Raw genomic sequence first — 27357 nt, forward strand, 5'->3', positions numbered from 1 at the left:
TGGCCATCATATCCTGGCTAAATTCCTTGTGGTGCTGTGTTTCCTAGACTGTGGATTAAACACAGACATCATGGACAACAGACAGTGGTCTGCTCTGCCTAATAACGCCCTGAACAGCGTGGCACTGCAGCTCAGTTACTGCTGAAGGACACATTTGTCATCTGATGGAAACCTTTACCATGGATTTAATTGCCAAAAACTCTTTTTTGTCTCAATTTAGGGAATACCCACTCTGGTATACAGACATGACTGGAACTACGAACATCTCTTTGAAGACATCAAGAACAGGATGGCACAGGTGGTCACACTAAACTTTGTCCTTTGCACAGTGTTGTTTGCCTCAGCAGAGTGCCTTCGTCATATTAGGACCGCTCTAGCCTCCCCTCACCCCTCCGTGTTTTCTGGGAGCGGCAGTTTCCGAGGCCTCCCTAAGAGCCAGGTGCTCTTTGCAGAGTATCAACAGATTGCCAGCTCGTGGGGTTAGTCCTTAGTGATGACATCATGACCACGTATGCTGAGCAAAGGGCCCACAGAACTTAGTTATTCCTGCTCTCGATGTGACATAGAGAGGGACACCTCCGTGTGTCTCCATCATCCCACAGGGTTGTTCTGAGCAGTCACTGAGCTTGTGCCCATTTCTAAAACTGTCTGTAACACTGCCTGGCACTTAGCACCAAGTACCAACTGTGACTATTACAGAGTTTGTCCCACCTTGGGCTTGGGAAGTGGAGAAGCTAAGCTCCTTCACCAGGTAGTGAGAAGCAAGAAGCCCAGCCTATAGACCCTCTCTCCTGCTTTTGACTTCCCAGAACTCCCTCCCCAAGTCGGCCATCAGAGCCATCAGTGGACAACTGCAGTCCTACAGCGATACCTGTGAAGCTCTGTCCATCATAGAAGTCACCTTGGGGTTTCTGAGCACGGCAGGCGGGGATCCAAACATGCGATTGAATACGTATGTCCAAGATGTCTTGCGAATGGGTGACCAGACGGCTCTCGTGCTAAAGGTGGGTCTCACAGGAAGCCCCTCTTCCAAGGGAATCAGCGCTGCGCCTCACCTTGGTCTCCCTGCTTCCTGCTAGGAAGACCACCGTTCAGGAAGCATCAGTCTAGGCACCCCCAGCAAGGAGGGGGAAGCAGGGGAGGCAAAGACAACCCCTCCCCCAGTCGGTCCACAGTGCAAACAGAAAACGCTGGGAATGGCGGAGACACGCACGCACTCACAATGCTGGCAGTCTAGATAGAGCGCACCACAGACAGGACTGAGGACATGGGGCAGCAGCAAACTGCACGATGCCAATGGACTCTGACATGCTGCGGGAGGGAGAGGCCTTTCAGAGACATTTTATGATGAGGCAGGTGCATTAGTGGATGGAACGGAGGTGGCCTTCACCATGCGGGAAATCAAATGAGCACAGAGCAGAAAGGAATGAAAAATGCCTACGTGGACGGCGCTCGGGTTCACTGACGCGTGGCAGGAGTCGGGGCGTGAGGACTTCCCTTCTCAGAAATGCCGTTTCTCTTCCAGGCCTTGGAGAGGTGTCAGTTAAAACACAGCATTGCCCTCTGGCAGCTCCTCTCTGCTTACAAGTCCGAACAGCTGCTGCGACTGAACAAAGTGAGTGGGCCTCTGTCTCTTCCCGGGATGGAGGGAGCTGTGCCCCTCTCTTTGCAGGCTTTAGTGTCTCACTTGTCCTTGCTTCATTTCAGGAGCCTTTTAGGGAAATCAGCTCAAGGTACAAAGAGGACCTCAGCCCAGAAAACGCTAAGCTGCTCGGCACTTTCCTGAATCAGATTAGCCTGGATACCTTCCTGCTGGAACTCCACGAAATGATGGTCTTGAAACTGAAGAACCGCCAAGACCAGGACAGTTTCAATCCCGCGTGGAGGTATGGATCTGCACACCTGAGGGGCGGGGTAGATGCCGAGTGCTACGCTGCACGTCAGTGATCTTCCATAGACTCAGAAATCGTTCCTTTCTTGCAACAGGGTCCCATTACCTGTTTTGGCATGAGCAGGGCACCCAACGACTTGCGTTTTGGTTTTAAATCTCTACTGGGTTTTTTTTTTTTTTGAGACAGAGTCTCACTTTGTTGTCCAGGCTAGAGTGAGTGCCGTGGCGTCAGCCTAGCTCACAGCAACCTCAAACTCCTGGGCTTGAGTGATCCTTCTGCGTCAGCCTCCCGAGTAGCTGGGACTACAGGCATGCGCCACCATGCCCGGCTAATTTTTTATATATATATCAGTTGGCCAATTAATTTCTTTCTATTTATAGTAGAGACGGGGTCTCGCTCTTGCTCAGGCTGGTTTTGAACTCCTGACCTCGAGCAATCCGCCCGCCTCGGCCTCCCAAGAGCTAGGATTACAGGCGTGAGCCACAGCGCCCGGCCTTCTACTGGGTTTTTAATGAAATAATTATGGCAGTCTTATATTCTAACAAGTATACTTAACTGTGTCAAAGAAAGATGCATTTTAAATTTGATAGAAAAAGCTGCTTCAATGTCTAAAAGAGTGTGTGAGAATACCCAACACGAGATGTTACCAGCTTTTACATATTTGCCAATCTAATGCCCCAAACTGGTATCTCACTTTCATGTGTCCTTCCCAATTGACTGGTGAGGCCAATCATATTTTATATTTATTAGCCAGCTGTATATATTCTTCTGAATTACCTCTTCGTATCTTTTGGTTATTTTTTTTTTCAGGGATCTGTATCTCTTTCTCCATGATATATAAGAATCTTTGTATAGAAGAGACATTAGTTTTTCATGTTATGTGTTACAAATGCTGTCTCAGGCTTTAATCTCATGAAGTAAAATTTGATAGAATTCTCCTGTACAGTCTCCATAGGAAAATACACCTATAAGTGTTTCCTTATCCCGAGGTTTTAAAATAGCCTCGTTTTCTTCTTGTGCTTTTATAGTTCTCTACTGCATATTATTTTAACCTATTTATTCTTATGTGTAGTGTGAAGTAAGGACTTCACTGTTTTTTAAAAATAGATAATCAAACTCTAGTTTTCCTCACCAATGCATTTCATATTTGCTATTTTCTTCTACGATACTCTAGGAATATACCTATATACATTCATATTATTTGAACTTATTAGTAATTCTTTATTATCCTGGACTTTTAGTGTAGAAAATAATGATATCTTTCCTAGAGAATTTATAATCTTTATTAATATAAAACATGAAATGGAATACGCGCTCTTTTAAAATGGTGAGGCGCAAAAAAAAAAAAATGGTGAGGCGTTGTTTCTTATGCACCCCTGTAAATAAACATCCCATTACTAGGGTGCCCGACGTCATCTGACGGGCCAGGATCGAGGCGAGCTCCACAGGCTGCAGGGGGGTGTGCGCTGCACGCGGGGGGCAGGCGTTGTGCGCCAGAAGTCCGCTGCATAACTCCGTAGCTGACTGACCGTCAGCTGACCCTGGGTATTGCTGGTCTTAATAAACACTGCCGTTCTACTGAGCACTGGAAAAAGGAACAACTGATTGGTGCCTGTATGTTATTTGGGAGCCTTTTACATGCTCTCTCTTCTTGGTTTTTCAGCCTGAGAGACACTCTGGTAGTGTGCATGGAAATTAAAGAGAGTGAAATTCTTCCTGAAGTGGAGTACCAGTTCCCGGGAGAGATCCTGCTCTCGAATTGTGTCTGCGTGTGGAAAATGGCGGCCGCGCTGAAACGGGATCGACAGATGCGATAGCATCGCCTCCTCAGCGCTGTGTTTGGGGAGACTTGGGGGGAAGGCTCTGGCCCCGCACCCACGGCCCGGATCCCACCACCGGCCGCTGCCGCTTTGAGTGCTCAGGAGGAAGCTGTTGGCGCAGCACTAAACACAAGACCAGGGTGTGCTGTGTGAGCTGCTTCTGAAACAAGGATGTATCCAAACTTCCTCATCCTGTGAAATCCGTTCGTTCGAGGAGTCGACGAAGACTACATGGAATTGGAAATAACCTGCCATCGTTTACATCGCAGGAGGGACAGAGAAGCTTCTCAGCCTCACAGGCAGTGATGGCCGGTGTCTGGAACCTCTGGCACTTCCTCAGACACAGGTCCCTCCTCAGACTACTGCATAATTAGAGGGAGGGGACAAAACAGATCACTAGTTTTGCCTTTATCCTTTTTCTAAGTTATTCTATACTCAGGAAAGAATCTGGTTTTCTTCTTTCTTCCATGACCTTAAATTCTGAGTACTATACAGATATTTCTGGGTTTCCAAGAAGATGTGAAAAAGTAGTAGCCTTTTCTGTCTTCTCACAAATACAAGAAAAATCAGGACATTCTGTAAGTGCCTTAAGACCAAACTAACAAGATCCCAGCAGACCCTCGTGAGTCACTGCCACGTCTCAGGGCGAGAGCCAGAGAGCCTGCGTTGTGAAGAGCTCTGGGCCGGCGTCAGGGACACTTCTGGGTGTTAGTTTCCTCACGTACAAAGAGAAGGGAGTGGGTTGGTGGCCAAAGGTCCTTACAATTCTAAAACTTTTAAATTCTAAATGAACGTTGATTAATGTCAACTTGGATCAAAGGCATGGTTTTGGCAATCCTGTGGGGAGTTTTTGGTTGGCTTGCATTATGCCAAATGATCGCACAGTTGTAGCGAGATCTCAACCTCCCCGAGTGTATGAATACCTAGGCCTTTATTTGGGTCTCAGCCAAGGCACAAAAACTAACACCCAGACAGAGTACAAAACCACTTAAATTTCTGAAAAAGGAGAAAGAAAACAGTCAAGTAGCCCTGACCTTGTGCTGCTTTTCTCATTGTGTTATCTTTCTCCCCTCTCCCCGCCATATCTACTTTGGTACTTACGACCTCCCTAGACTAATCCCTATTCCAGGGTAGCTCAGTACCCACTTGCACTGAGATCACAATAGCAACTGTTTACAAGTTAGAGGCAATATTCATAATATGCATTTAAAGTGAGTTAATGACTCAATCAACTCACAATTGGGCCCAAGGAGTGAAAGCTACAAAAATTCAAAATGCTAGTGTAGGACACAGCCGTGCACACCTTGAGCACCACTGGGGGGAGGTGCAGAAGGACGGCACCATTTCCATCACTTTGATACGTGCTTCAGTGCTTGACGGAGTCAGGCAGTAACATTTCATACAATATCCACTTGCATTTAGTAACCTGTGATTGTTTTATCATTCTGAACTATGCAAAGCCACTCCCCACAGACAACTGCATCCTAGACTGCCTACTTAATAGACGTGGGGAATTGGGGTTGGCGTGTTTTCATCTCTTCAACTTGTACTTGGAACTCCTTTGATACCTCAGAGCTGGCAGGAAGCTCACCCTGGCCATCGGGTGGCAGCTCACACCCAGTTTCTCACTGTGCCACACCTTAGCAGGTGGGAGACAGGAGTCAATCTCTGGCTATGAAAGCCTTTCCCCCCCCTCCTTTGGCCTGGGAATTTTTTCCCACTTTTAGCAAAGGTTTTTAATTAAGATGTTTCATTTTGTATTTTATGCTTTAAAACCTTAACTGTCATATCCTGCATTATGTTGTTTGTACAAAAGTACACTGGCCTAGCACAGGCAAAAGTACATTTTATTTTACTTGTCATACCTGTTTTAATAAACTTGAGTTTTGTTGCTAAGGAATCCTTCTCTTTGGAGGCAGAGCTTCTATTCATGGTGCATGGACATCAACTAGGCTTCTGGGAAGAGTTTCGTTTTTTGTGGAAATGTTGTTACAGAAGTATCCATGAAGTGGAAGGTTCAGGACAGAAAATGTACATTCTGGTTTAGAATGTGAGACGGTAAACTTTTCCTCTGGACAGAAGGACAGCAGAACTGTTGAGTCCACAGTGGAGTTTAGCGCCACTCCCCGTGGCTGATCTCAGACTTACAAGCTGAGTGGAGTCCTGGAGGGAAGCTGTCCTGTGCCCCGCCTGAAGTGACTTTGCTGGAAGCAGCAGAGCTGCAGCCAGCAATCAGCAAGGAGAGGAGCTAACTCCTGCCAATGCCTTAGGTTGTGAGAGGGGAGGAGTGCCTCGTAACAGGAAGGAAAGGTAGAGAGGGAATTGGTGGGGCTGCAGGAAGGCTCAGTGTCATGTTTGAGGGGTAAAAATGCCACTCAAAAGTGGAAAATTGCATTTTCTCTTCCAAAGAGGAAGGTTCCTTCAGGAGAGAAACCTGTGGTCTGGAGCCACAGCTAGAAGAGACATGCTGGTCTACAAAGAAGACGTACTTTGTCCTGCCGCCAGGCTTGCCTCTTGACCCCACGGTTTCTGTTCCAGACCCCAGGTAGTCACTCGTCTCATGTATTATCCACTTGCATCTAGGAAACTCAGTTGCCTCATCTCCCACCCTCCCAACCCCTCTACTCATTTTCACTCCCACCCAAATCCATTTCCCTGGACATCTCCCTATAGCACGCTGCATTTTCCTTTCAGCCCTATGTTGGCGGTGACTTACCTGAAAATCTTAACAACTGATCATTGTCCCCTTGAAGACATTATTGGGAGTGCAAATTATTTACCTAACTTCGATGGTTACAAGATTTAGTCATTTGTCAACTGAGACAGCCAGGAGCTATTTCAGTTATCCCCGTGTGTTCAGGCAATTCCAAGTTAAAAACAAACTTCCAGTGATAAAGGATCATTGGGAAGAAAAAGTCATCTCAAAGGGCCAGCTAAGCAGGTAAAGCTACGGCAGTCTAGCCAAGCAGGTGCCCGCTAGTGTGCTCCAGGACAGCGTCCCTCATTTAGTACAGAAAGTGCTGAGTGCAATGCTGCTTATCACCTGGGGAGGTGGGTGGAGAAAACCTGTGTCCTTGGGCTGAATATTAACAGTTTGGAGCCGCAATTAGCATTTATATTGCATTCTGCGCTTTTCTAATCCCCTCAGGGTCGTTTCATTACTTCGGTACATCCACAGATGAACGGGCAGGGAGACTTTAGCCAACAGCCGTGACGTGACTTTTCTAATTTTTCATTTGTCAAAATGAAATTGTGAACATTTAAAAATAACGTAATGAAAACATATATGTGTATGTTACCTATTCTGGTATTTACATGACAAGTAAAGCTGCCTGTAAAGTAAAACAAGCTTGGGTGCTTTAAAGCTTTCCTCACCACACAACAGGAAAGCGGACCCGCCGACCGTGAGCGCGGCTGTGGGCAGGGTTTCGCCGCCGGGAGCGCCGCACCCAAGTGGTCCAGCTCACACTCCAGCACCGTGAATCCCGTTTGCAGCTGGGAAAAACAAGCGCCAGGAAAGTGCTTTCCCCAGGAGAGCGAATGCTGACAAAACTCATACCTCACCAGCGTCTCCACAGGGTGTTCCGGGGACGGTCCTTCTGTGGGGGCGGAACCCGGCGTCCCAGGGCTCCTAGCGCCAGTCACGCGTCAGGGCTCCAGCTGTCCCGGCGCCCCAGGCGATATCGCTCGCGGGGGCAACACGAGGCCGTACGTGTGCGTGTGTGACCACGCAGGGCCTCCGCGAGGCGGCCACGAGGGCCCGAGGACCACGGTGGGCAGCCGGGCCGCTGGGAAGCGGCTCCCGGCGGCGGCGGCGGCGGCGGCTGCAGCGACCACAGCGCCTCCATGGCAACGAGGGCGGGCAGCGTGTGCGGAAGGCGCTCAGGGAAGTGACGTTGTCGTTGACGGAAGTGACGTGAGCGGGCTGAGGCATGGCTCGGAAGGCGGCAGGGCGGCCGCCGAAGGAAACCCTGTCGCTGTGGACGCGGTAATGGGGTCGGGCGACGCGCAGGCGCCGGGCGCTGAGGCCACACGGCCTTTCGCGTACCCCTCGGCTTCGCCACGCCCCGGCCGCGGACTCGGAGCGGCCGGCGCTCTGCCCGCTGCCGCGCGGGAGAAAGGGCCCTCAGGCGTTGTCTGCTGCGGGCGGCGGGCGCTGCTGTCCCTCGCAGGCGTGTCCCTTGCCCTCACCCGAAGGAGAGGGGCTAAGACCCGGGGGACTGGCTCTGTGGGAACCGGAGGACGCCGCGGCCGCGGGGGTGGAGTGGGAGAGCCCAGGGTGGGACCCTAGGCCCGGTTTGACATTCCGTCCTCCTAGGGAGCAAGCCCGGCTGAAGGCCTGCGTCGTAGATCGGGACACCGAGGCCTGGCAGGGGGACCCTGCCTTCTCCGGCCTGCAGAGGGTCGGGGGCGTTGACGTGTCCTTCGTGAAAGGGGACAGTGTCAGCGCCTGTGCCTCGCTAGTGGTGCTCAGCTACCCTGAGCTCAAGGTAACCGGGAGGGATGGTGAGCTAGGACCGGCCCCTCGGTGGGCCGGTTAGCCGCAGCTCAGAGACGGGCTCCAGGACAGGGAGCATTGCGGGGACAGAGCCCTTCTTCTCGTTTGTAGGATTTCATTAATAGGCTGGGGAGGCTTAGAGGGAGAAAAAGGCAAAAAACTAAGGGAATTGTGTGATTGTTAACAATTGACCCATGATCTTACCTCCAAGTTTGCTTGTCGTCTTGGGTTCCTCATCTCTGTGACCGGCAGCACCATACCCCCAGTTCCCCAAGCCAGAAACTCTGTGTCTTCCCCGGCCCCCTCCCTTCCCCTCAACGTCCAGTTGCACACTAGCTCCCTTTTTTTTTTGCGTCTTAAATGTCATTGAAATCTGTCCCCTTGGCTGCATCCTCTCAGCCCTCTTCCCTTCCTGTGCTGCCATCCCCCCTCCTGTAGTTTCCCAAGCAGTATCTTCATGTATGCCCAGCTTCCAGTGTTGCTCAGGCGGTCCATTCTCAGTACTGGTGGCAGAGTGATTTCCCTAAAAAGCAAGTGTGCTTGTGGCACCACACTTCAGTTGTAGTAAATAAAGTTCCTGACCTCATGATAAATAAAGTTCACTCTTGTTGCTATGCCTTAAAAGTCCTTGGTGATCTGTCCCCTGCTTAATGTGGCACTATGGGCTCAGCTGTCACCACCAGCCTCAGCCCTTCAACCTACAACCTACAACCCACTTGGAATCCCTCAAAGGTGCCATGCTGTGTTTGCTGCCAAACCTTTGCAGTAATGTTTCCTCTCCTGGAATATTCTTCACCTGGATAACTCCTCTTCATCTCTTAGGCTCAGTTTAGACGCTGCTCTCTCCAGTAAGCCCCCTCTCATCCCACCAGACCAGGAGTTGCCCCTCAGCACCCTCGTTGTCATCTGTTCAGGCTGCTGCAGCAAAGTACCTTAGGCTGGGAGGCTTACAACAGAAATCTATTTCTCGAGGTTCCAGAGGCTGGAAGTCTGAGGTCAGGGTGCCAGCATGGTCTGGTCCTGGTGAGGGCCTTCTGCAATCTTGCACACTGCCAGCTTCTCACTGTGTCCTCACATGGTGATAAAATCATCTCCCCAAAGGCCCCATCTCTTAATAGCATATGGGATATAATTTCAACATATGAATTTGGGAGGACACAAACATTTAGACCCTCTAACAGCAACCCTCTACTTCCTTTTTGTCACACTGGAATGGAATTGGCCTGTCTCCCTCATCAGAATGTAAACTCCACGATGGTGGAAACCATGTCATTTCGCCCACCAGTGGTAGCCTAGGCACCTAACCCGATGCCTGGCACATAGACACTCGAATCTTCCTGAAATAGATCCGTGATTCTCTTAGAGTCGAAAGCTCAGAAAACCTTGACCAAAGAAGCGTTTGACAAGGAAACCTTTGCGGATTCTCAGCTTTGGTGGTGGCTCCCCTGTCATTGCTTCTCTGCCTGCTCCCAAAGATGGCAGACGTCTTCCTGCCTTGGTGGCTTTGTGCTTTACTTGGAAGGCCCCTTTCAGTCCATATTCAGCACAAATGTGTTGAGTGCCCACTGTGTGCTAAGATCTGGGTATTTAGTGGTCCCTGACCTTAGAGGTCCCCTGGCCATTGTGTAGGCCAGCATTGGGGTCAGAGCATAGTCCCAGGAGCCAGATTGCTCACTCATGCCCCAGCTCTGCCACTCCCCACCTCACCACTCTTGGCTTCTGTTTCCTCTTCTGTAACTTGAGGAGGATGGTGGTATTGATGCCCAGTTCGCAGGGTGGGGGAAATGAATGAGTGCGTGTGTGGAGAGCAGTGAGATCATCCGCTTCTCCCTCTGACTTTCCCTGGCTCTGAATTAATCACCCTCTTGTCTGCGTCCTAGGCCTCTCTTTGATGCGTGTGCTGTTACAGCACTGCTCAAGTCATATTTAAGCAAGCTGTTGACAATTCTGTTTTTCCCACTGACTATAGCTTCTCAGGGGTAGGGTGATACCCCCAAGCAGAGAGCCTGCTACTTGGGTATTTAGTCAGCATTTGTTGTCCCTGGCTGTGAAAGTTTAGCCAAGGAAAGGACTTTGGAAAAGTCACCTTTCACGGGGTTCAGCAGTCCAGCCTGCTGAGTTCACTATAAACCCAAATTCTCTTTTCACTCCTGGGACTGGACTCTCCCTACTTTGGGTCATTGATAAGTTTCCTGTGAGCTATTGATGACAGTGTCGAAAGGACAAACTCCAGCCCTCCATTCTAATACAGAGTCATCAGTTCTCTGAGGCATATTTAATTATTGCCCCAGCCCCGGGAGGAGCGGAAGTTGTGATTTGGAGGCTGTAACCAAGAGATCTGGGGGCCTCGGTAACAGATGCAGGCAGGCAGAGGCTCCGGAGAAGGTGTGCCATGTCTAGGGGCAAACGCGGGTCTGCGTCCCAGCCAGTCTGACTGCAGTGAAAGCACAGGGTCAGCAGACTCGAGTCTGCCGTGTTGTACTCTAAGTGGACGCCTTCTAATGTCCTAATCAGGTATTGACAGCTCTGCCCTCTTCCATGCTGTGTGTTAGGGTCTTTTTAGTTTGAAAAATAATTTCTTTGCCAGAGAAACCCTAAGAAAGGGAGCTGTACTTTGCAAAGCTCTCTGGGCTTTCCCCAGCAATTCTGGAAAGCTCTCGACCATGCAGGCCCCTGACTCTAGCCTCCCCCTGCAGACCCAGCTGCTGCCTCTCCTCGGAAGCGCTCCACGCCGCCTCGAGCTCACAGAGGCTTTTGAGTCGCCCCTGCCATCCTGGGCGCCACCAAGCATGGCATCCTCCCCTTCCTCTAGGGGAGTATTTGCAGCCTTAGGGTTCTGTTGAGACTGTCCCATCCACGGGGACCCCTGTTCTCTTTCAGACTGTCTCACTCTGAGATCACAACTGTGCTGTTTCTGAGTTATTTGAAATCTCTTCATGAAGCCAGTGTTGCCTGCTTTGTTCTGACAACCTCTTTGAAGACATGGCCTTTCCCCCAGGGCCCTGCAGAGTGTAAATGCGATATTGGCTCTTTGTGCAAGTGCTTTCTGGAGCTTTGTCTTCTTTGAGCCTCCAGCAACCCACGGAGGTGGGGGGTAGGGTAGTGTCAGCTTTAATTTACAAAGGAGGAGACTTGAAGAGAGCAAGGGGCAGGTGGGCTGAGGCTGGCTGCCAACCTTAGCCGAGTTCCAGAGAGAGACACAGACCCAGGGCCCCTCCTACAGACCAGGTCCGGGGGGCTGCTTTGAATGACATGGAGTTGAATTCCCAGCACTGATTTGCAGGGCACATCCCCTAGCCCTTTCTTTCCAAGCTATCATCCCATAGGGGGGCAGTGGGGGAGAGGGAGGGTTGTTGGCATGGACGGATGAAAGAAGTGATGGGGTGGAGGGTGGAGGGAGGGCAGGTGCAGGAGTCATGCCCACCCGCTGACCAGTATGCCTGTGGCAGGTGGTGTACGAGGAGAGCCGCATGGTCAGCCTGACGGCCCCCTACGTGTCAGGCTTCCTGGCCTTCCGAGAGGTGCCCTTCCTGGCGGATGCCGTGCGGCGGCTGCAGGCGAAGGAGCCGGGCCTCATGCCCCAGGCAGGTGCCTCGTTCCTAGGACAGGAGGAAGGCCCCTCCGCTTCCCCTGGGGGAGGAAGGCCCCTGCAGGCTGCTGCCACCACCCGTAGCAGGGAGAGACCGCGTGAGCTTTCTGGAGGAGAGGAGTGAGATTCCTCTGTAGAAAGCTGGATGCCAGAAGCGGCAGTCCCCACTTTCTGCCCCAGGGCGGCCCCGGCCTCAGGGCTGAGGGGGGCTCAGCTGACCCTGTGACTCTCCCCGTGGCTCTGCAGGTCATTCTCGTGGATGGAAACGGGGTGCTCCACCACCGAGGTAATCCTGCTCCTGAAAGAGAGGGTCATGGGGGCCCCTCTGACGTCCCCGAGCAATATGCCTCGAGCCCCTCCCCGCCCCGCGCCCCCCCCCCCCCATGGCCTCTGCTGCCAGCAGCACCCTCGGCTCTTTCTTGGCTCATTTTCTTGATCAGGACACATAATTTTCCAGCCAGGAAATGACGCCCCCTTCTTCACCTTGCTCCTGCCCGCTCCCTGCCTCCCCTGCAGCGCCCTGCACTTGCCCAGGTGCCACCATCCAGTTTAGACCTGACCACTACAAAACATCACAGGGTCCGAGCTAAGAGTAGCCCCTGCGGCTGCCCGCCCAGTACCTGCCAGCCAGGTGTCCTCACCCGAAACCAGATAGGCGCACCCATTCCCCCTCAGATACTGGGGAGCTGTGGCCCAGGGAGCAGTGCTGGTGGAACTGGGCCCTTCTACCGTCAGATGCAAATGTGAGGGCAGCGCAGCCGCAGCCCCAGACAAGGCTTCCCCAGCAGCTGTCCCCAGAGCGTGGCAGTCCAGAGCCAAAGGGTGGCCACATGCCTACCTAGATGTGGTGCCGGGACTCTGGCTGCTATAGTGCAGGCCACCCAGCAGGAGGCCCAGATGTGGAGGGGCCAGATGCAGAGGCCGGAGGGTAGCTGGTAAGGGGAGAGGAAGTAGAGCTCCGAAAATGAGAAGCGGAGGAGGGTGTCTTGAGCGAGTACACCACAGGCAGCCAACTGCGCCAGGTGGAGGGAAGCCTCGCCCAGCCTCACACCCGGGAAGTTGGGGCAGAAGGGCCTCACCTCAGGGTAGCTTGGTCGCAGGTCTGGTCTCTCCAGCCTCTGCCCGTCCACAGCCCTCTGCTCACTTGGGCAAGTTCTCGGTGAGATTCTGGTTTGTCCGATCCCCACGTCTCCAGGCTGCAGGGCTTAGGCGCTCCAGCCACACCGTCTGTTCCCTGGCAGGCTTTGGGGTGGCCTGTCACCTTGGCGTCCTTACGGGTCTACCCTGCATTGGGGTGGCCAAGAAACTTCTGCACGTGGATGGGCTGGAGAACAACGCCTTGCACAAGGAGAAGGTAAACAGGAGCCCAAGGGCTGGGCACGGGGATACCTGGGTGGCCTGGCCTGCGCATGCTGTCCCTGGATGGTGGCCTGGAGTGAGGAAGACCCACTCTCCTCTGGGGCCGCCCCGCTTTCCTCTTGGGGTCCTGTGGGCAGTGCTGGGACTCCCCTAGCTCCCTCCCGCCTCGTGGGTGTGCTCGCCTCTCTCGTCCCCTTCACCTCTGCTGCCATTGCACACCAAGTAGGTCCTGGGGACAGGGCGGGCTTCTAGCTGTCCCAGCGGTGCTTGGTGCTTTTCCCACCCCTGCTCCAGCCCAGCCACCTATCCCTTCCCCAGGACACTCAGGTGCTTGTGGTCTCCAGGCCCTGCCTCTGTGCCACACACCACAGCCCACCCAGAGCTGCCACCAGCACCCTTCCTCCTCCTTCCTCTGAGGCCCTTCTGGTAGGAGCCAGTGACATACCCGGCTCTCCTGCGGGACGGGAAGTTCCGAGAGCAAAGCCCACATCTCCTGTTTCTCTGGGCTCTCGGGTCCCCGCATGGAGCATTCGCTCAGTAGGAGTCTGTTGAGTTGACAGGGACGCGAGGTCCGCTCAGTGGGCCAACCCACCCCTCAAAATAATGGTTTTCTGAGCTGAATCAAATAATGCCCAAAGCGGAAAGAGCAGCAGGAAGGAAGCGGCCTCAGTGCTGGTCGCGGCCCACTGGGCAGCAGGTGACTCCTGTGTCTCTACCAGTCTGGCAAGGCCTGTGGGCAGCGCCCTGACCCAGGCCCGACTGCGCCACTGTGTGCTCAGGGCCGTCTCAGGCTCCCGTGTGAGGTCAGGCCCTGCCCTTCCCCGGCCCGGCAGCCACTGCTGCAGCTACAGCCAGGCACGCCTCCAGCCCCCGCCCAGAGAAGCCCTGCGTTTCCCAGTGTTCCTCCCCGTTTTGCAGATCCAGCTCCTGCAGGCCGGAGGAGACTCCTTCCCTCTGACGGGAAGCTCTGGGACCGTCCTGGGAATGGTGCGTGGCCCGGGCCCTGTGCCCCAGCAAGGGCCTGTGTCCGAGAGGCAGGGTGGCCCGGGCAGCAGCTCCTTCACACACGCGTGCATGTGCACCCAGACATGCACACGCTCACTCATGCCCAGTCCGGACAGTGTTCTTCTCCCCATCCTCCAGCCACAAGGGCCCCGGGATGTGATGTGTGCACCTGTTTCACCCCACCCACTGTGGGGCGGGGCGGCCCTGTGCCCAGAGAGCAGGAAGGCTCCCCGAGAGCACCCCACACCTCCAGGCTCCCTCCTGCTGCCCGGGACATTGTGTCAGAGCCCCAGCCACCGAGGCCGGTTCTGCCCGCGTCCCAGTGGCCAGTGCGTAGGACTGCCCTCTTCTTCCTTGTCACAGGCCCTGCGGAGCCACGACCGCAGCACCAAGCCCCTCTACATCTCTGTGGGCCACAAGATGGGCCTGGAGACGGCCGTGCGCCTGACCCACCGCTGCTGCAGGTTCCGGATCCCCGAGCCCGTGCGCCAGGTGGGTGGCCACGGGGTGTGGCAGGGGGGACGTGCTCCTCTGCTCCCCACCATCTTCCCTTCATGAGCTCCCCATCAGCTCACCTGGGGTCAGAGCGCAGTGACATGAGGACAGGACCCCAGGCAAGGCAGGTCCACGGCACCTTGCTGGAGAGCAAGCTGGCCCTCCTGCTGGGTCCCGGAGGCAGGAGAGTGGACCGAGGGTACGGAGCTCCCAGGAGGTCACCTGCTGTGCCCCGCATGCAGCCTCTCAGCCTCTCGGAGCCTCCCATGCCCAGATTCCAGGGTCGCTTGGGAATCACCTGTATCAGCCGGTGTCCTAGAGTCCCACTCAGCCCCTCAGGACCTGGAGGGAGGAGGCCCTTGCAGGACTGCTGCAGTGGCACCTGAGACACCAGCCGGGGGACAGGTGTGGCACATTGGGCACCCAGCACCGTAACTGGTGCTCTGGGATGCAGGGGTCGGAGCTCTGCGAACCCGTCAGCTGGGCCGAGGAAGAGCTCAGCCTGTGGCGAGAGACACAGCCGGGTGCAAGATGCCCACCGCGGGCCTTGCGAGCTCACGCGCTCAGTCTGGACCAGGGGCCCCGTGGCCTGCTGCCTCCGCTGCTTCCCGTCTTCCCCGCTCCCTGCCCCACAGCCTGTGCTGGGGCGGCCACTCAGCAGAGAGGCAGGGCGGGCCGCTCAGTGGAAATGCCCCCACCCAATGGCCCCCGCCATTCCCACCTCCTGGGCCTCGTGCCTCCCGGCTGCAGCATGCGGCGTGGCCTCCAGGGGGCAGCAGCAGCCCGCACACGTCCGTGGCACTCGGCCTCGCCTCGCCCTCTCCCCATCCAGAGCATCGCTGGGTGGCAGGTGCGTGGGTTCCAAAGCCTGCGAGCAGCGTCTCCTTTTCCCAGGAGGCCTTTCCCCTTCCTTTCCAACCCAGCTGTGTGGCCTGGGAGAAAACCCAAGAGACCCCCCCAGGCTTCAGCGAGGGACCTCTAGGTTGGGCTGCCGCAGACCTGCCGGGTGCGGTGCAGCAGGCCTCTGTCCCTCTCCGCCTGGATTTCCCCGACAGGAGCAGTGGCCCCTGCCCTTGTGGGGGAGGGGACAGCTGGCCTGTAAAGTACCTGGAGCACCTACAAATAGGGCAAGGTTTTGTGCAGAGCACGTGAAGAGCTTGCCACGTCCTGGGTCTACATCCCAGAGGAAGAAGAGCCAGCAGTGGATGGGACGTGCCGCCCAGTCTGCGCCCGGAGCCCACGGTCTCCCCGCTGCTGGGAGGGGGTGACCGTCCTGTCCACCAGGGCGGCTCTGGCTCATGGCTGATTTTCTGCCTGGGCCTACTCGCCTCTTAACAGTTTCCCTCCTGTCGCTGCCTCCGGAAGCTTCTGGGAGAGCGTGCGGGGTGGGGTCAGCGGCTGCCCTCTCCCGTCCTGGCGTCTGGGCCCTTCCTCTGGGGCTCTGGCGCAGCCCCTGGGTCACAGCGCCCTCCTGCTGGCCAGGCTGGGCTGCTGCAGGGGACAGCAGGAAGGGTCACCTGTCCGTCATGGGTACCTGCCCACCGGCCCTCCCTGTTCCTGAAGCAGGAGCAGCAGGAGGGATTACCTGTCGCTGTCTGTCACGTGGCCCTGAAGCTGATCTAAGCCACTGGGAGATTGGATCTCAGGCTTCCCAGGGCCACCCGGCTCAGGGGCTTCCCACTGAGACCTGAGCCCTGTTCTGTGGCCCTCCCCGCTGGGGTCTGCCCTGGTCCCCGCCCACAGCCCACAGGCCCTCTTTATTCTGGTGATCTGGGAGATGGGACCGGGGTCACCACTGGTACTAGTCGGGAGACAGGACAGACCGGCTGGGCGGAGAGTCCTTGGAGAAGAGGGTTGAGCAGGGAAACCTTTGGCTGAAGCGAAACCTGCAGGGCAGCTCAAGCTGTGACCCAGTGGGAGCCGAGCAGCTGACACCGGGGGGAGACCCAGGACCCCACCCTTAGCCAGTCTGCTCGAAGCTGCTTGGGCCCCTCAGGGACTGCCAGGTTCGGTTTCGAAACTGCTGTTCCAGGGCCTTGCCCCTGGGGTTCTGGGCAGCCCTGTCACCCACACACCAATGGGCTACTGCCCAGGTCCCCAGAGAGCGGTGTCTGTGCACAGTGGCACCTATGCGAAACGTGCGCTCCAGGTGGGCTTCTTGCGCAGGGAATGGAGGCACCTGCTCTAGGATGTTGGGCAGGGCAGGGCGGTCCGAAGGCCAGCTCAGGACCCAGCACCTCTCCCCTCTCTTCCAGGCTGACATCCGCTCCCGAGAGCACATCCGCAGGACCCTGGAGCTTCCTGGGCCGCCCGCCCCTGGGCAGGAGAGGTGAGTGCCTAGAGAGGCCGGGGCAGCTGCATGAAGGAAGTGTCCGGCAGACACCCTGGTGGGGGCACCGCAGGGGTCCTCGAAGGAGGGGACAGTGGTGTGGCCTCCGAGTCTGTCGAGAACTATCCAGAAACACCTCCCCTCCCCCTAGAGCCCTCAGATCATGGCTGTCTGGCCCAAGCCCCGCCGCCCAATAGGGCTGAGCACAGGCTCTGCAGGAAGGGCATGGCCTCTGGGGTGAGACACGACCCAGCCGTGCACAAGCTGTGGTGCTGTCTGCACTCTCCGAGGCTCGGTGTCCTCACCCCAGGGCAGGTGTGGTCATTCCTCTCCTGTTGGTCCCTGTGAGACAGAGCGAGGCTGTGCGGGCACAGGCTGCCATCGCAGCTAACAGCGCAAGGCGCTGTTCTAAACACGTTGCGCAGACTGTTTGATCCTTTTAGCAGTCTTGCTGTGATACTGATCCCCTTTACAGATGAGAATACTGAGGCACAGAGTGCTGATAAGCAGCAGAGCGGGTTTCAGCCGGCAGTGTGGGTTTCAGGCCTGTGCGGAGCTTCACTGAGCGGCTGCTCCCTTCCCCTGGGTGGAGGTTGCCAGGCGCCCAGGCCTGGGGGCTGCTGCCTCTCCTGAGGAGCTGCTTGCGAGCTGCTCTCCCTTTCTGCCCATTTCCCTCCAAGCCGAGGCTGTCCCTAGGCCTTCATAAGCTGCCTTCACACCTGAGGGAGCATCGAGGGGACTGCTGAGCTCTCCCAGGGCTGCCCAGCTCGGCCATCCCATCCTGCCTGCCCCATAGCAGGCCCTGGGGACCCGGATCTGCCGCAGCTTCCAGGGACCACCTGGGGAGCAAGGGGGAGTTCAGGCTGGAGCTGGCCTTTGATGCTGCTGTTCCTTTCTCCACGTCGTGACCAGGAACCAGAAAGTGCAGAGGCCAAAGTCCTGCCCCGAAGGAGTCTCAGTAGAGCCCACCAGTGAGGCCAGGCCTCCAGCGCACCGCAGCCAAGGTGCTAGGACAGACCTGAAAGCCCCAAAGCCAGCCTCCCAGGAGCAACAGGGCAAGGCCGGCCGTCGAGTGGAGCTGGACACCGTGAAGATGCAAAGACCACCAGCCACCCAACTCCGGCCTCGGGACCATGACCGCCTGTAGGAGCTCGTCTCTAGGGACTTTGGGGGACCTCACCTCCCAGCTGTGGGTGGAGCGCCCAGTCCCTGAAGACACTGCGCCACTCACGGGGACATAGCAGGCACAGCACCGCTCGAGGTAGGTTGGAGGTGACCGTCCCTCCCTGCTCTGGCATTAGCTGGTGGTCCATGGTCAGGGTGCCTTAGAGGAAGACAGAGCCCACGAGCCCAGTGCCAGACCTGTCTGACAGCGTGTGAGACACCTTCCTGAAGCTGGGAAGAGGATTCAGGGTCGCCAGCCTGGACAAGCCCCTTGGCTGCTGCTCCACCCGCCCCTTTGAACACACCGGCTCTGCTTGCTCGTTTCTGTTGTTTCCCAGGATTCGTTTGTAAACCAGCCCTGCTGAGCCGCCTCCGCCCTAACCTGGGAGGGCTCTGAGCTGGGGTGGCTGGGCCTCGGTACCGCCTGCTGTCCCTCGGGCCCAACACCTGTGCTGCCCATGGTGCAGCTGCGTGGCCTGGGAGGAGGGGGAGGTGAGCCTCATTTCAGCCAAGGGTGGGGCGGGGGCGGGGGACACTCAGGGAAAGTCTGCACTGTGAGGCAGGGTGCCGTGCCCCATCTCCCCACTGCTCCCAACCTAAAGCCCATTTGTAGGCCTGGGCCGCAGGGGTGCAGGTACAGAAGAGGCCCAGCCTATGTAGCTGCCCTCACTTGATGGTGCAGCCTCTATTCTAGAAATTTCCACAAGAAGTGGGCTTACTCCAGGACAAGTGGGGCTGTGCGTGCGGCGCCCAGCCGACCCCTCCCCATGGCACAGCAGGCACAGGAGGAGGCGAGATGCTCATTGGGGCTGCCAGGGTGACCAGGTGCCATCAGGTGCTGCAGTGTCCCTGGGTGTTCATTGGGGGAAGCAGTTTCCAGCATGTTCCACAGGTGCCTCACGGGGAGCCTATGGGCAAGAGGACTGGCCCAGGTCCCGCCTCCTATTGATGATGCGCTTTGTCCTCCTGCGCACCTGTGCAGCCACTGCTGTGACAAGCACAGGGGCGTCTCAGTCACAGGATGGGTCACAGTCACAGTCACAGCCCACACAGGCTTCCTCGCTCCCCATCCTGTGACTGAGACACCCCCTGTGCTTGTCATAGCTGTGGGTGTACAGGGAGCTCCCAGCCCAGAGAGCTCTTAGGGACGTGCCTTAGGTCACCAGGGCGTGGGGCTGGGTTTGGGCACGAGGACAGTAGGAACTGGCCAGGTCATTTCGGGCTGCTGACTGTCTGCACCGTGGGCCAGACCCACACGCCCGTTCCGCAGTGTGAGGGCGCAAGCAGCACCCCAGCGCGGCGGCTCGGCCCTTGTGCCTCTGGGGTCAGCAGCCAGAGGAGGAGCCATGGTTGTCAGCCCTGGGCACTCGGGCCTTTCTGTGGAGTCTGGCTTTCTGTAAGACCTCTGCCCAGTGGACCAAGGGGTCCCTTCACCATAGCAGGGGGGGCTCTGCCCTGCACCACCCCAAAGCAGCAGAAGCTGGGGTGGGGGGAGACAGGCCGGGGTCTGTGTCTTTTCCCTGCCTCCCTCGAGGCTACACTGCAGGCACAGGGCCTGCTCCGGCGCCCAGACCACCTGACTGAGCTTGGAAGTGAGTGATAGCAGAAAGCAAACACTCCCAGGACCCCTGTCTGGCGAGGGTGACGGTACAGGGCCCTGGTGTTTGAAGCAGCCAGTGTGGCCTGCGGGGGTCTGTGCCAGTAGGGGAGGCCGTGTGGTGGGTGTTGCCCCTGGTTACATGGAGGCCAAGGCTCTCTGGAAGATTCTATGAGCTTCCTAATATCCCGCACTGGGTTCCGTTGGGCCGGCCAGAGTGGGCTCTGCTGTTCCCAGTGGCGTGTGGGACGAGGAGACGTCTGTCCCGGAATCATTCTCAGCTCTGTCTGTGGGGGGAGGGGGGGCGGGGGACGGCACACCCCAGACACAGCTCCCGAAGCCCCTTCCCCTCCTGACCCTGCTGGACGAGAGCCAGCCTCTGCCCCAGGGGTGGGGGGCTGGCGGGTCCCATGGGAGGAAGAAACGCCCACACATGGCTGGAAACCTGGGGTCAGGACAGACGGCCCCCGGCCCGGCCGAGGCTCCCGGCCTGGCTCTGTTGTTCTCCTGCCGCCGCCTCAGCGCTCCCTCCCTCCTCACTCCTCCTCCTCCCTCTCCACTACCCCCTTCTTAGAAATGAAGTCATCTAGAAAAATAATCAGTAAGAAAACGGGAATTTTTCCCCCTTCAAGCATTTGGTGAGACACCTCCCACACGGAGGAGAGTGTCCACTGGGCCTGTGTTGGTCTGCGGGAGGCTCGGGCCTGCACCACTCGGGAGCCAGAAGCAGGTGGGCCCTCGGCCCCCAAGATAGGGTCTGCTCTGGGCCTCCCCTCTGGAGCCTGGATTTGATGTGTAAAATCAGGAAGGCTGTCCTGGAGCACACTAGCGGGCACATGCATGGCTAGACTGAAGTAGACTTACCTACTTAGCTGGCACTTTGAGCTGACTTTTTCTTCCCAATGATCATTTATTGCTGGAAGTTTGTTTTTAAATTGGAATTGCCTGAACACATGGGAATAACTGAAATAGCTCCTGGCTGTCTCAGTTGACAAATGACTAAATCTTGTAACCATCGAAGGTAGGTAAATAATTTGCACTCCCAATAATGTCTTCAAGGGGACAATGATTAGTTGTTAAGATTTTCAGGTAAGTCACCTGCAGCGTGCTATAGGGAGATGTCCAAGGAAATGGATTTGGGTGGGAGTGAAAATGAGTAGAGGGGTTGGGAGGGTGGGAGATGAGGCAACTGAGTTTCCTAGATGCAAGTGGATAATATATGAGACGAGTGACTACCTGGGGTCTGGAACAGAAACCGTGGGGTCAAGAGGCAAGCCTGGCGGCAGGACAAAGTACGTCTTCTTTGTAGACCAGCATGTCTCTTCTAGCTGTGGCTCCAGACCACAGGTTTCTCTCCTGAAGGAACCTTCCTCTTTGGAAGAGAAAATGCAATTTTCCACTTTTGAGTGGCATTTTTACCCCTCAAACATGACACTGAGCCTACCTGCAGCCCCCCCACCCCACCCCCAGTCCCTCACTACCTTTCCTTCCTGTTACGAGGCACTCCTCCCCTCTCACAACCCAAGGCATTGGCAGGAGTTAGCTCCTCTCCTTGCACATTGCTGGCTGCAGCTCTGCTGCTTCCAGCAAAGTCACGTCAGGCGGGGCACGGGACAGCTTCCCTCCAGGACTCCACACAGCTTGTAAGTCTGAGATCAGCCACGGGGAGTGGCACTAAACTTCACCTTGGACCCAACAGTTCTGCTGTCCTTCTGTCCAGAGGAAAAGTTTACCGTCTCACATTCTAAACCAGAATGTACATTTTTTGTACTGACCCTTCCACTTCATGGATACTTCAGTAACAACATTTCTGCAAAAATTGAAACCCCAGAAGCCTCGTTGATGTCCATGCACCATGAATAGAAGCTCTGCCTCCAAAGAGAAGGATTCCTTAGCAGAAAAGCTCAAGTTTATTAAAACAGGTATGACAAGTAAAATAAAATGTACTTTTGCCTGTGCTAGGCCAGTGTATTTTTGTACAAACAACATAATGCAGGATATGACAGTTAAGGTTTTAAAGCATAACATACAAAATGAAACATCTTAATTAAAAATCTTTACTAAAAGTGAGAAAAAATTCCAGGCCAAAGGAGGGGGGGGAAAGGCTTTCATAGCCAGAGATTGACCCCTGTCTCCCACCTGCTAAGGTGTGGCACAGTGAGAAACTGGATGTGAGCTGCCACCCGATGGCCAGGGTGAGCTTCCTGCCAGCTGAGGTATCAAAGGAGTTCCAAATACAAGTTGAAGAGATGAAAACATGCCAACCCCAACTCCCCACATCTATTAAATAGGCAGTCCAGGATGCAGTTGTCTGTGGGGAGTGGCTTTGCATAGTTCAGAATGATAAAACAATCACAGGTTACTAAATGCAAGTGGATATTGTATGAAATGTTACTGCCTGACTCCGTCAAGCACTGAAGCACGTATCAAAGTGATGAAAATGGTGCCGTCCTTCTGCACCTCCCGCCAGTGGTGCTCAAGGTGTGCACGGCCGTGTCCTACACTAGCATTTTGAATTTTTGTAGCTTTCACTCCTTGGGCCCAATTGCGAGTTGATTGAGTCATTAACTCACTTTAAATGCATATTAAGAATATTGCCTCTAACTTGTAAACAGTTGCTATTGTGATCTCAGTGCAAGTGGGTACTGAGCTACCCAGGAACAGGGATTAGTCTAGGGAGGTCGTAAGTACCAAAGTAGATTTGGCGGGGAGAGGGGAGAAAGATAACACAATGAGAAAAGCAGCACAAGGTCAGGGCTACTTGACTGTTTTCTTTCTCCTTTTTCAGAAATTTAAGTGGTTTTGTACTCTGTCTGGGTGTTAGTTTTTGTGCCTTGGCTGAGACCCAAATAAAGGCCTAGGTATTCATACACTCGGGGAGGTTGAGATCTCGCTACAACTGCGCGATCATTTGGCATAATGCTAGCCAACCAAAAACTCCCCACAGGATTGCCAAAACCATGCCTTTGATCCAAGTTGACATTAATCAACGTTCATTTAGAATTTAAACGTTTTAGAATTGTAAGGACCTTTGCCCACCAACCCACTCCCTTCTCTTTGTACGTGAGGAAACTAAGACCCAGAAGTGTCCCTGACGCCGGCCCAGAGCTCTTCACAACGCAGGCTCTCTGGCTCTCGCCCTCTGAGACGTGGCAGTGACTCACGAGGGTCTGCTGGGATCTTGTTAGTTTGGTCTTAAGGCACTTACAGAATGTCCTGATTTTTCTTGTATTTGTGATAAGACAGAAAAGGCTACTACTTTTTCACATCTTCTTGGAAACCCAGAAATATCTGTATAGTACTCAGAATTTAAGGTCATGGAAGAAAGAAGAAAACCAGATTCTTTCCTGAGTATAGAATAACTTAGAAAAAGGATAAAGGCAAAACTAGTGATCTGTTTTGTCCCCTCCCTCTAATTATGCAGTAGTCTGAGGAGGGACCTGTGTCTGAGGAAGTGCCAGAGGTTCCAGACACCGGCCATCACTGCCTGTGAGGCTGAGAAGCTTCTTTGTCCCTCCTGCGATGTAAACGATGGCAGGTTATTTCCAATTCCACGTAGTCTTCGTCGACTCCTCGAACGAACAGATTTCACAGGATGAGGAAGTTTGGATACATCCTTGTTTCAGAAGCAGCTCACACAGCACACCCTGGTCTTGCGTTGAGTGCTGCGCCAACAGCTTCCTCCTGAGCACTCACCGCGGCAGCGGCCGGTGGTGGGATCCCGGCCGTGGGTGCGGGGCCAGAGCCTTCCCCCCAAGTCTCCCCAAACATAGCGCTGAGGAGGCAATGCTATCGCCTCTGTCGATCCCGTTTCAGCGCGGCCGCCATTTTCCACACGCAGACACAATTCGAGAGCAGGATCTCTCCCGGGAACTGGTACTCCACTTCAGGAAGAATTTCACTCTCTTTAGTTTCCAAGCACACTACCAGAGTGTCTCTCAGGCTGAAAAACCAAGAAGAGAGAGCATGTAAAAGCCTCCCAAATAACATACAGGCACCAATCAGTTCCTTTTTCCAGTGCTCAGTAGAACGGCAGTGTTTATTAAGACCAGCAATACCCAGGGTCAGCTGACGGTCAGTCAGCTACGGAGTTATGCAGCGGACTTGTGGCGCACAACGCCTGCCCCCCGCGTGCAGCGCACACCCCCCTGCAGCCCGTGGAGCTCGCCTCGATCCTGGCCCGTCAGATGACGTCGGGCACCCTAGTAATGGGATGTTTATTTACAGGGGTGCATAAGAAACAACGCCTCACCATTTTTTTTTTTTTGCGCCTCACCATTTTAAAAGAGCGCGTATTCCATTTCATGTTTTATATTAATAAAGATTATAAATTCTCTAGGAAAGATATCATTATTTTCTACACTAAAAGTCCAGGATAATAAGGAATTACTAATAAGTTCAAATAATATGAATGTATATAGGTATATTCCTAGAGTATCGTAGAAGAAAATAGCAAATATGAAATGTATTGGTTAGGACAACTAGAGTTTGATTATCCATTTTTAAAGAAAAACAGTAAAGTTAAATCCTTACATCACACTACACATAAATATATATTGGGTAACAAAATAAGTGTGCATTATAGAACTATAAAAGCACAAGAAAACAGGAGGATATGTTATAACCTCTGGATGAGGAAACCCTTATAGGTGTACTTTCTTATGGAGACGTTATAGGAGAATTCTATCAAATTTGACTTCATGAAATTTAAGCCTGAGTTAGCAATTGTAGCACTTAACATGAAGGACTAATCTCTGTTCTATACAAAGATCTCTTACAAATCATGAAGAAAGAGATCAGGATCCCTGAAGAAAACTAATGAAAGCATACCAAGAGGTAATTCAGAAGAGGATATATAGGTAGCTGATAAATATAAAATGTGCTTGGCCTCATCACTCAATCAGGAAGGACGTAACAAAATGGGATACCAGTTTTTGGCCATTAGACTGGCATATATCTAAAAGCTGGTAAAATCTTGTGTTGGGTATATTTTATTTTTTTGAGACACAGTCTCGCTCTGTTACCCTGGGTAGAGTGTGCTGGCTGCAGCCTAGCTGAGAGCAACCTCAAACTCGGAGCTCAAGCGATCCTCCTGCCTCAGCCTCCCGAGTAGCTGGGACTACAGGCATGTACCACCATGCCCAGCTAATTTTTTGTATATATTTTTAGTTGGCCAATTAATTTCTATTTTTAGTAGAGACAGGATCTGGCTCTTGCTCATGCTGGTTTTCAACTACTGACCTTGAGCAATCCGCCTGCCTTAGCCTCCCAGCGTTCTAGGATTACAGGTGTGAGCCACCGGGCCCAGCCTTATGTTGAGTATTCTCACACACTCTTTTAGACATTGGTGCAGCTTTTTCTATCAAATTTAAAATGCATCTTTCTTTGTCACAGTTAAGTATACTTGTTAGAATGAGAATATAAGACTGCCATAATTATTTTTCAAAATAACCAGTAGAGATTGAAACCAAAAAGCAAGTCCTTGGGTGCCCTGCTCATGGCAAAACAGCAGGTAATGGGACCCTATGGCAGGAAAAGAATGATTTCTGTGTCTATGGAAGATCACGGACATGCAGCGGAGCCCTCGGCATCTACCCCGCCCCTCAGGTGTGCAGATCCATACATCCACTCAGGATTGAAACTGTCCTGGTCTTGGCGGTTCTTCAGTTTCAAGACCATCATTTCGTGGAGTTCCAGCAGGAAGGTATCCAGGCTAATCTGATTCAGGAAAGTGCCGAGCAGCTTAGCGTTTTCTGGGCTGAGGTCCTCTTTGTACCTTGAGCTGATTTCCCTAAAAGGCTCCTGAAATGAAAGAAGGACAAGTGAGACACTAAAGCCTGCAAAGAGAGGGGCACAGCTCCCTCCATCCCGGGAAGAGACAGAGGCCCACTCACTTTGTTCAGTCGCAGCAGCTGTTCGGACTTGTAAGCAGAGAGGAGCTGCCAGAGGGCAATGCTGTGTTTTAACTGACACCTCTCCAAGGCCTGGAAGAGAAACGGCATTTCTGAGAAGGGAAGTCCTCACGCCCCGACTCCTGCCACGCGTCAGTGAACCTGAGCGCCGTCCACATAGGCATTTTTCATTCCTTTCTGCTCTGTGCTCATTTGATTTCCCGCATGGTGAAGGCCACCTCCATTCCATCCACTAATGCACCTGCCTCATAAAATGTCTCTGATAGGCCTCTCCCTCCCTCAGCATGTCAGAGTCCATTGGCATCGTGCAGTTTGCTGCTGCCCCATGTCCTCAGTCCTGTCTGTGGTGCGCTCTATCTAGACTGCCAGCATTTTGAGTGCGTGCGTGTCGCCGCCATTCCCAGCGTTTTCTGTTTGCACTGTGGACCGACTGGGGGAGGGGTTGTCTTTGCCTCCCCTGCTTCCCCCTCCTTGCTGGGGGTGCCTAGACTGATGCTTCCTGAACGGTGGTCTTCCTAGCAGGAAGCAGGGAGACCAAGGTGAGGCGCAGCGCTGATTCCCTTGGAAGAGGGGCTTCCTGTGAGACCCACCTTTAGCACGAGAGCTGTCTGGTCACCCATTCGCAAGACGTCTTGGACATACGTATTCAAGCGCATGTTTGGATCCCCGCCTGCTGTGCTCAGAAACCCCAAGGTGACTTCTATGATGGACAGAGCTTCACAGGTATCGCTGTAGGACTGCAGTTGTCCACTGATGGCTCTGATGGCCGACTTGGGGAGGGAGTTCTGGGAAGTCAAAAGCAGGAGAGAGGGTCTATAGGCTGGGCTTCTTGCTTCTCACTACCTGGTGAAGGAGCTTAGCTTCTCCACTTCCCAAGCCCAAGGTGGGACAAACTCTCATAGTCACAGTTGGTACTTGGTGCTAAGTGCCAGGCAGTGTTACAGACAGTTTTAGAAATGGGCACAAGCTCAGTGACTGCTCAGAACAACCCTGTGGGATGATGGAGACACACGGAGGTGTCCCTCTCTATGTCACATCGAGAGCAGGAATAACTAAGTTCTGTGGGCCCTTTGCTCAGCATACGTGGTCATGATGTCATCACTAAGGACTAACCCCACGAGCTGGCAATCTGTTGATACTCTGCAAAGAGCACCTGGCTCTTAGGGAGGCCTCGGAAACTGCCGCTCCCAGAAAACACGGAGGGGTGGGGGGAGGCTAGAGCGGTCCTAATATGACGAAGGCACTCTGCTGAGGCAAACAACACTGTGCAAAGGACAAAGGTTAGTGTGACCACCTGTGCCATTCTGTTCTTGATGTCCACAAAGAGATGTTCGTAGTTCCAGTCATGTCTGTATACCAGAGTGGGTATTCCCTAAATTGAGACAAAAAAGAGTTTTTGGCAGTTAAATCCATGGTGAAGGTTTCCATCAGATGACAAATGTGTCCTTCAGCAGTAACTGAGCTGCAGTGCCACGCTGTTCAGGGCGTTACTAGGCAGAGCAGACCACTGTCTGTTGTCCATGATGTCTGTGTTTAATCCACAGTCTAGGAAACACAGCACCACAAGGAATTTAGCCAGGATATGATGGCCAAGCAGATTTTTTTTTTTTTTTAAGTAGTCTTGGTCTGTTGCCTGCACTAGAGTGCCATGGTGTCATCCTAGCTCAGAGCAACCTCAAACATATTGGCTCAAGCGA

The 27357-nt window shown here is 54.0% G+C and overlaps 3 protein-coding genes across 8 annotated transcripts in view; 2 read left to right on the plus strand and 1 right to left on the minus strand.

Annotated features, from left to right (window-relative positions):
- The window catches only part of LOC109729477 (E3 ubiquitin-protein ligase RNF213-like), a 103804-nt gene extending 98192 nt beyond the window's left edge, over positions 1–5612 (plus strand). Inside the window, exons 63-67 of the mRNA XM_075994002.1 lie at positions 221–298; positions 810–1004; positions 1526–1615; positions 1708–1886; positions 3556–5612. Of these exons, the coding sequence (XP_075850117.1) occupies positions 221–298; positions 810–1004; positions 1526–1615; positions 1708–1886; positions 3556–3709 (696 nt within the window). The 3' untranslated portion in view covers positions 3710–5612. The remainder of the gene's footprint in view (positions 1–220; positions 299–809; positions 1005–1525; positions 1616–1707; positions 1887–3555) is intronic.
- Positions 5613–7597: 1985 nt separating this feature from the next.
- Positions 7598–27357, plus strand: part of ENDOV (endonuclease V) — a 36072-nt gene continuing 16312 nt past the window's right edge. Inside the window, exons 1-9 of one of the 3 annotated variants that reach the window (XR_012912990.1) lie at positions 7598–7700; positions 8031–8202; positions 11660–11794; positions 12046–12085; positions 13041–13153; positions 14077–14145; positions 14527–14655; positions 16914–16987; positions 17900–18248. Coding sequence is in view for 2 of the 3 variants with exons in the window: in XM_075994004.1 (XP_075850119.1) it covers positions 7645–7700; positions 8031–8202; positions 11660–11794; positions 12046–12085; positions 13041–13153; positions 14077–14145; positions 14527–14655; positions 16914–16987; positions 17900–18134 (1023 nt within the window). In the remaining variant the exon portion in view is untranslated. Of the gene's footprint in view, positions 7701–8030; positions 8203–11659; positions 11795–12045; positions 12086–13040; positions 13154–14076; positions 14146–14526; positions 14656–16913; positions 16988–17899; positions 18475–27357 lie in introns of those variants that run through there. The other 2 variants (XM_075994004.1, XM_075994005.1) reach the window with 2 other exon arrangements.
- The window catches only part of RNF213 (ring finger protein 213), a 94758-nt gene continuing 89040 nt past the window's right edge, over positions 21640–27357 (minus strand). For 3 of the 4 annotated variants that reach the window (XM_075994001.1, XM_075993999.1, XM_075993997.1), the window contains 5 exons: positions 26955–27032; positions 26251–26445; positions 25643–25732; positions 25372–25550; positions 21640–23691 (listed from right to left, as the gene is read on the minus strand). In XM_075994001.1, the coding sequence (XP_075850116.1) occupies positions 23538–23691; positions 25372–25550; positions 25643–25732; positions 26251–26445; positions 26955–27032 (696 nt within the window). In that variant the 3' untranslated portion in view covers positions 21640–23537. Of the gene's footprint in view, positions 23692–25343; positions 25551–25642; positions 25733–26250; positions 26446–26954; positions 27033–27357 lie in introns of all 4 variants that reach the window. The other variant, XM_075993998.1, reaches the window with a different exon arrangement.

Source organism: Microcebus murinus, chromosome 18 (assembly GCF_040939455.1).
Source record: "Microcebus murinus isolate Inina chromosome 18, M.murinus_Inina_mat1.0, whole genome shotgun sequence".
Taxonomy (NCBI): domain Eukaryota; kingdom Metazoa; phylum Chordata; class Mammalia; order Primates; family Cheirogaleidae; genus Microcebus; species Microcebus murinus.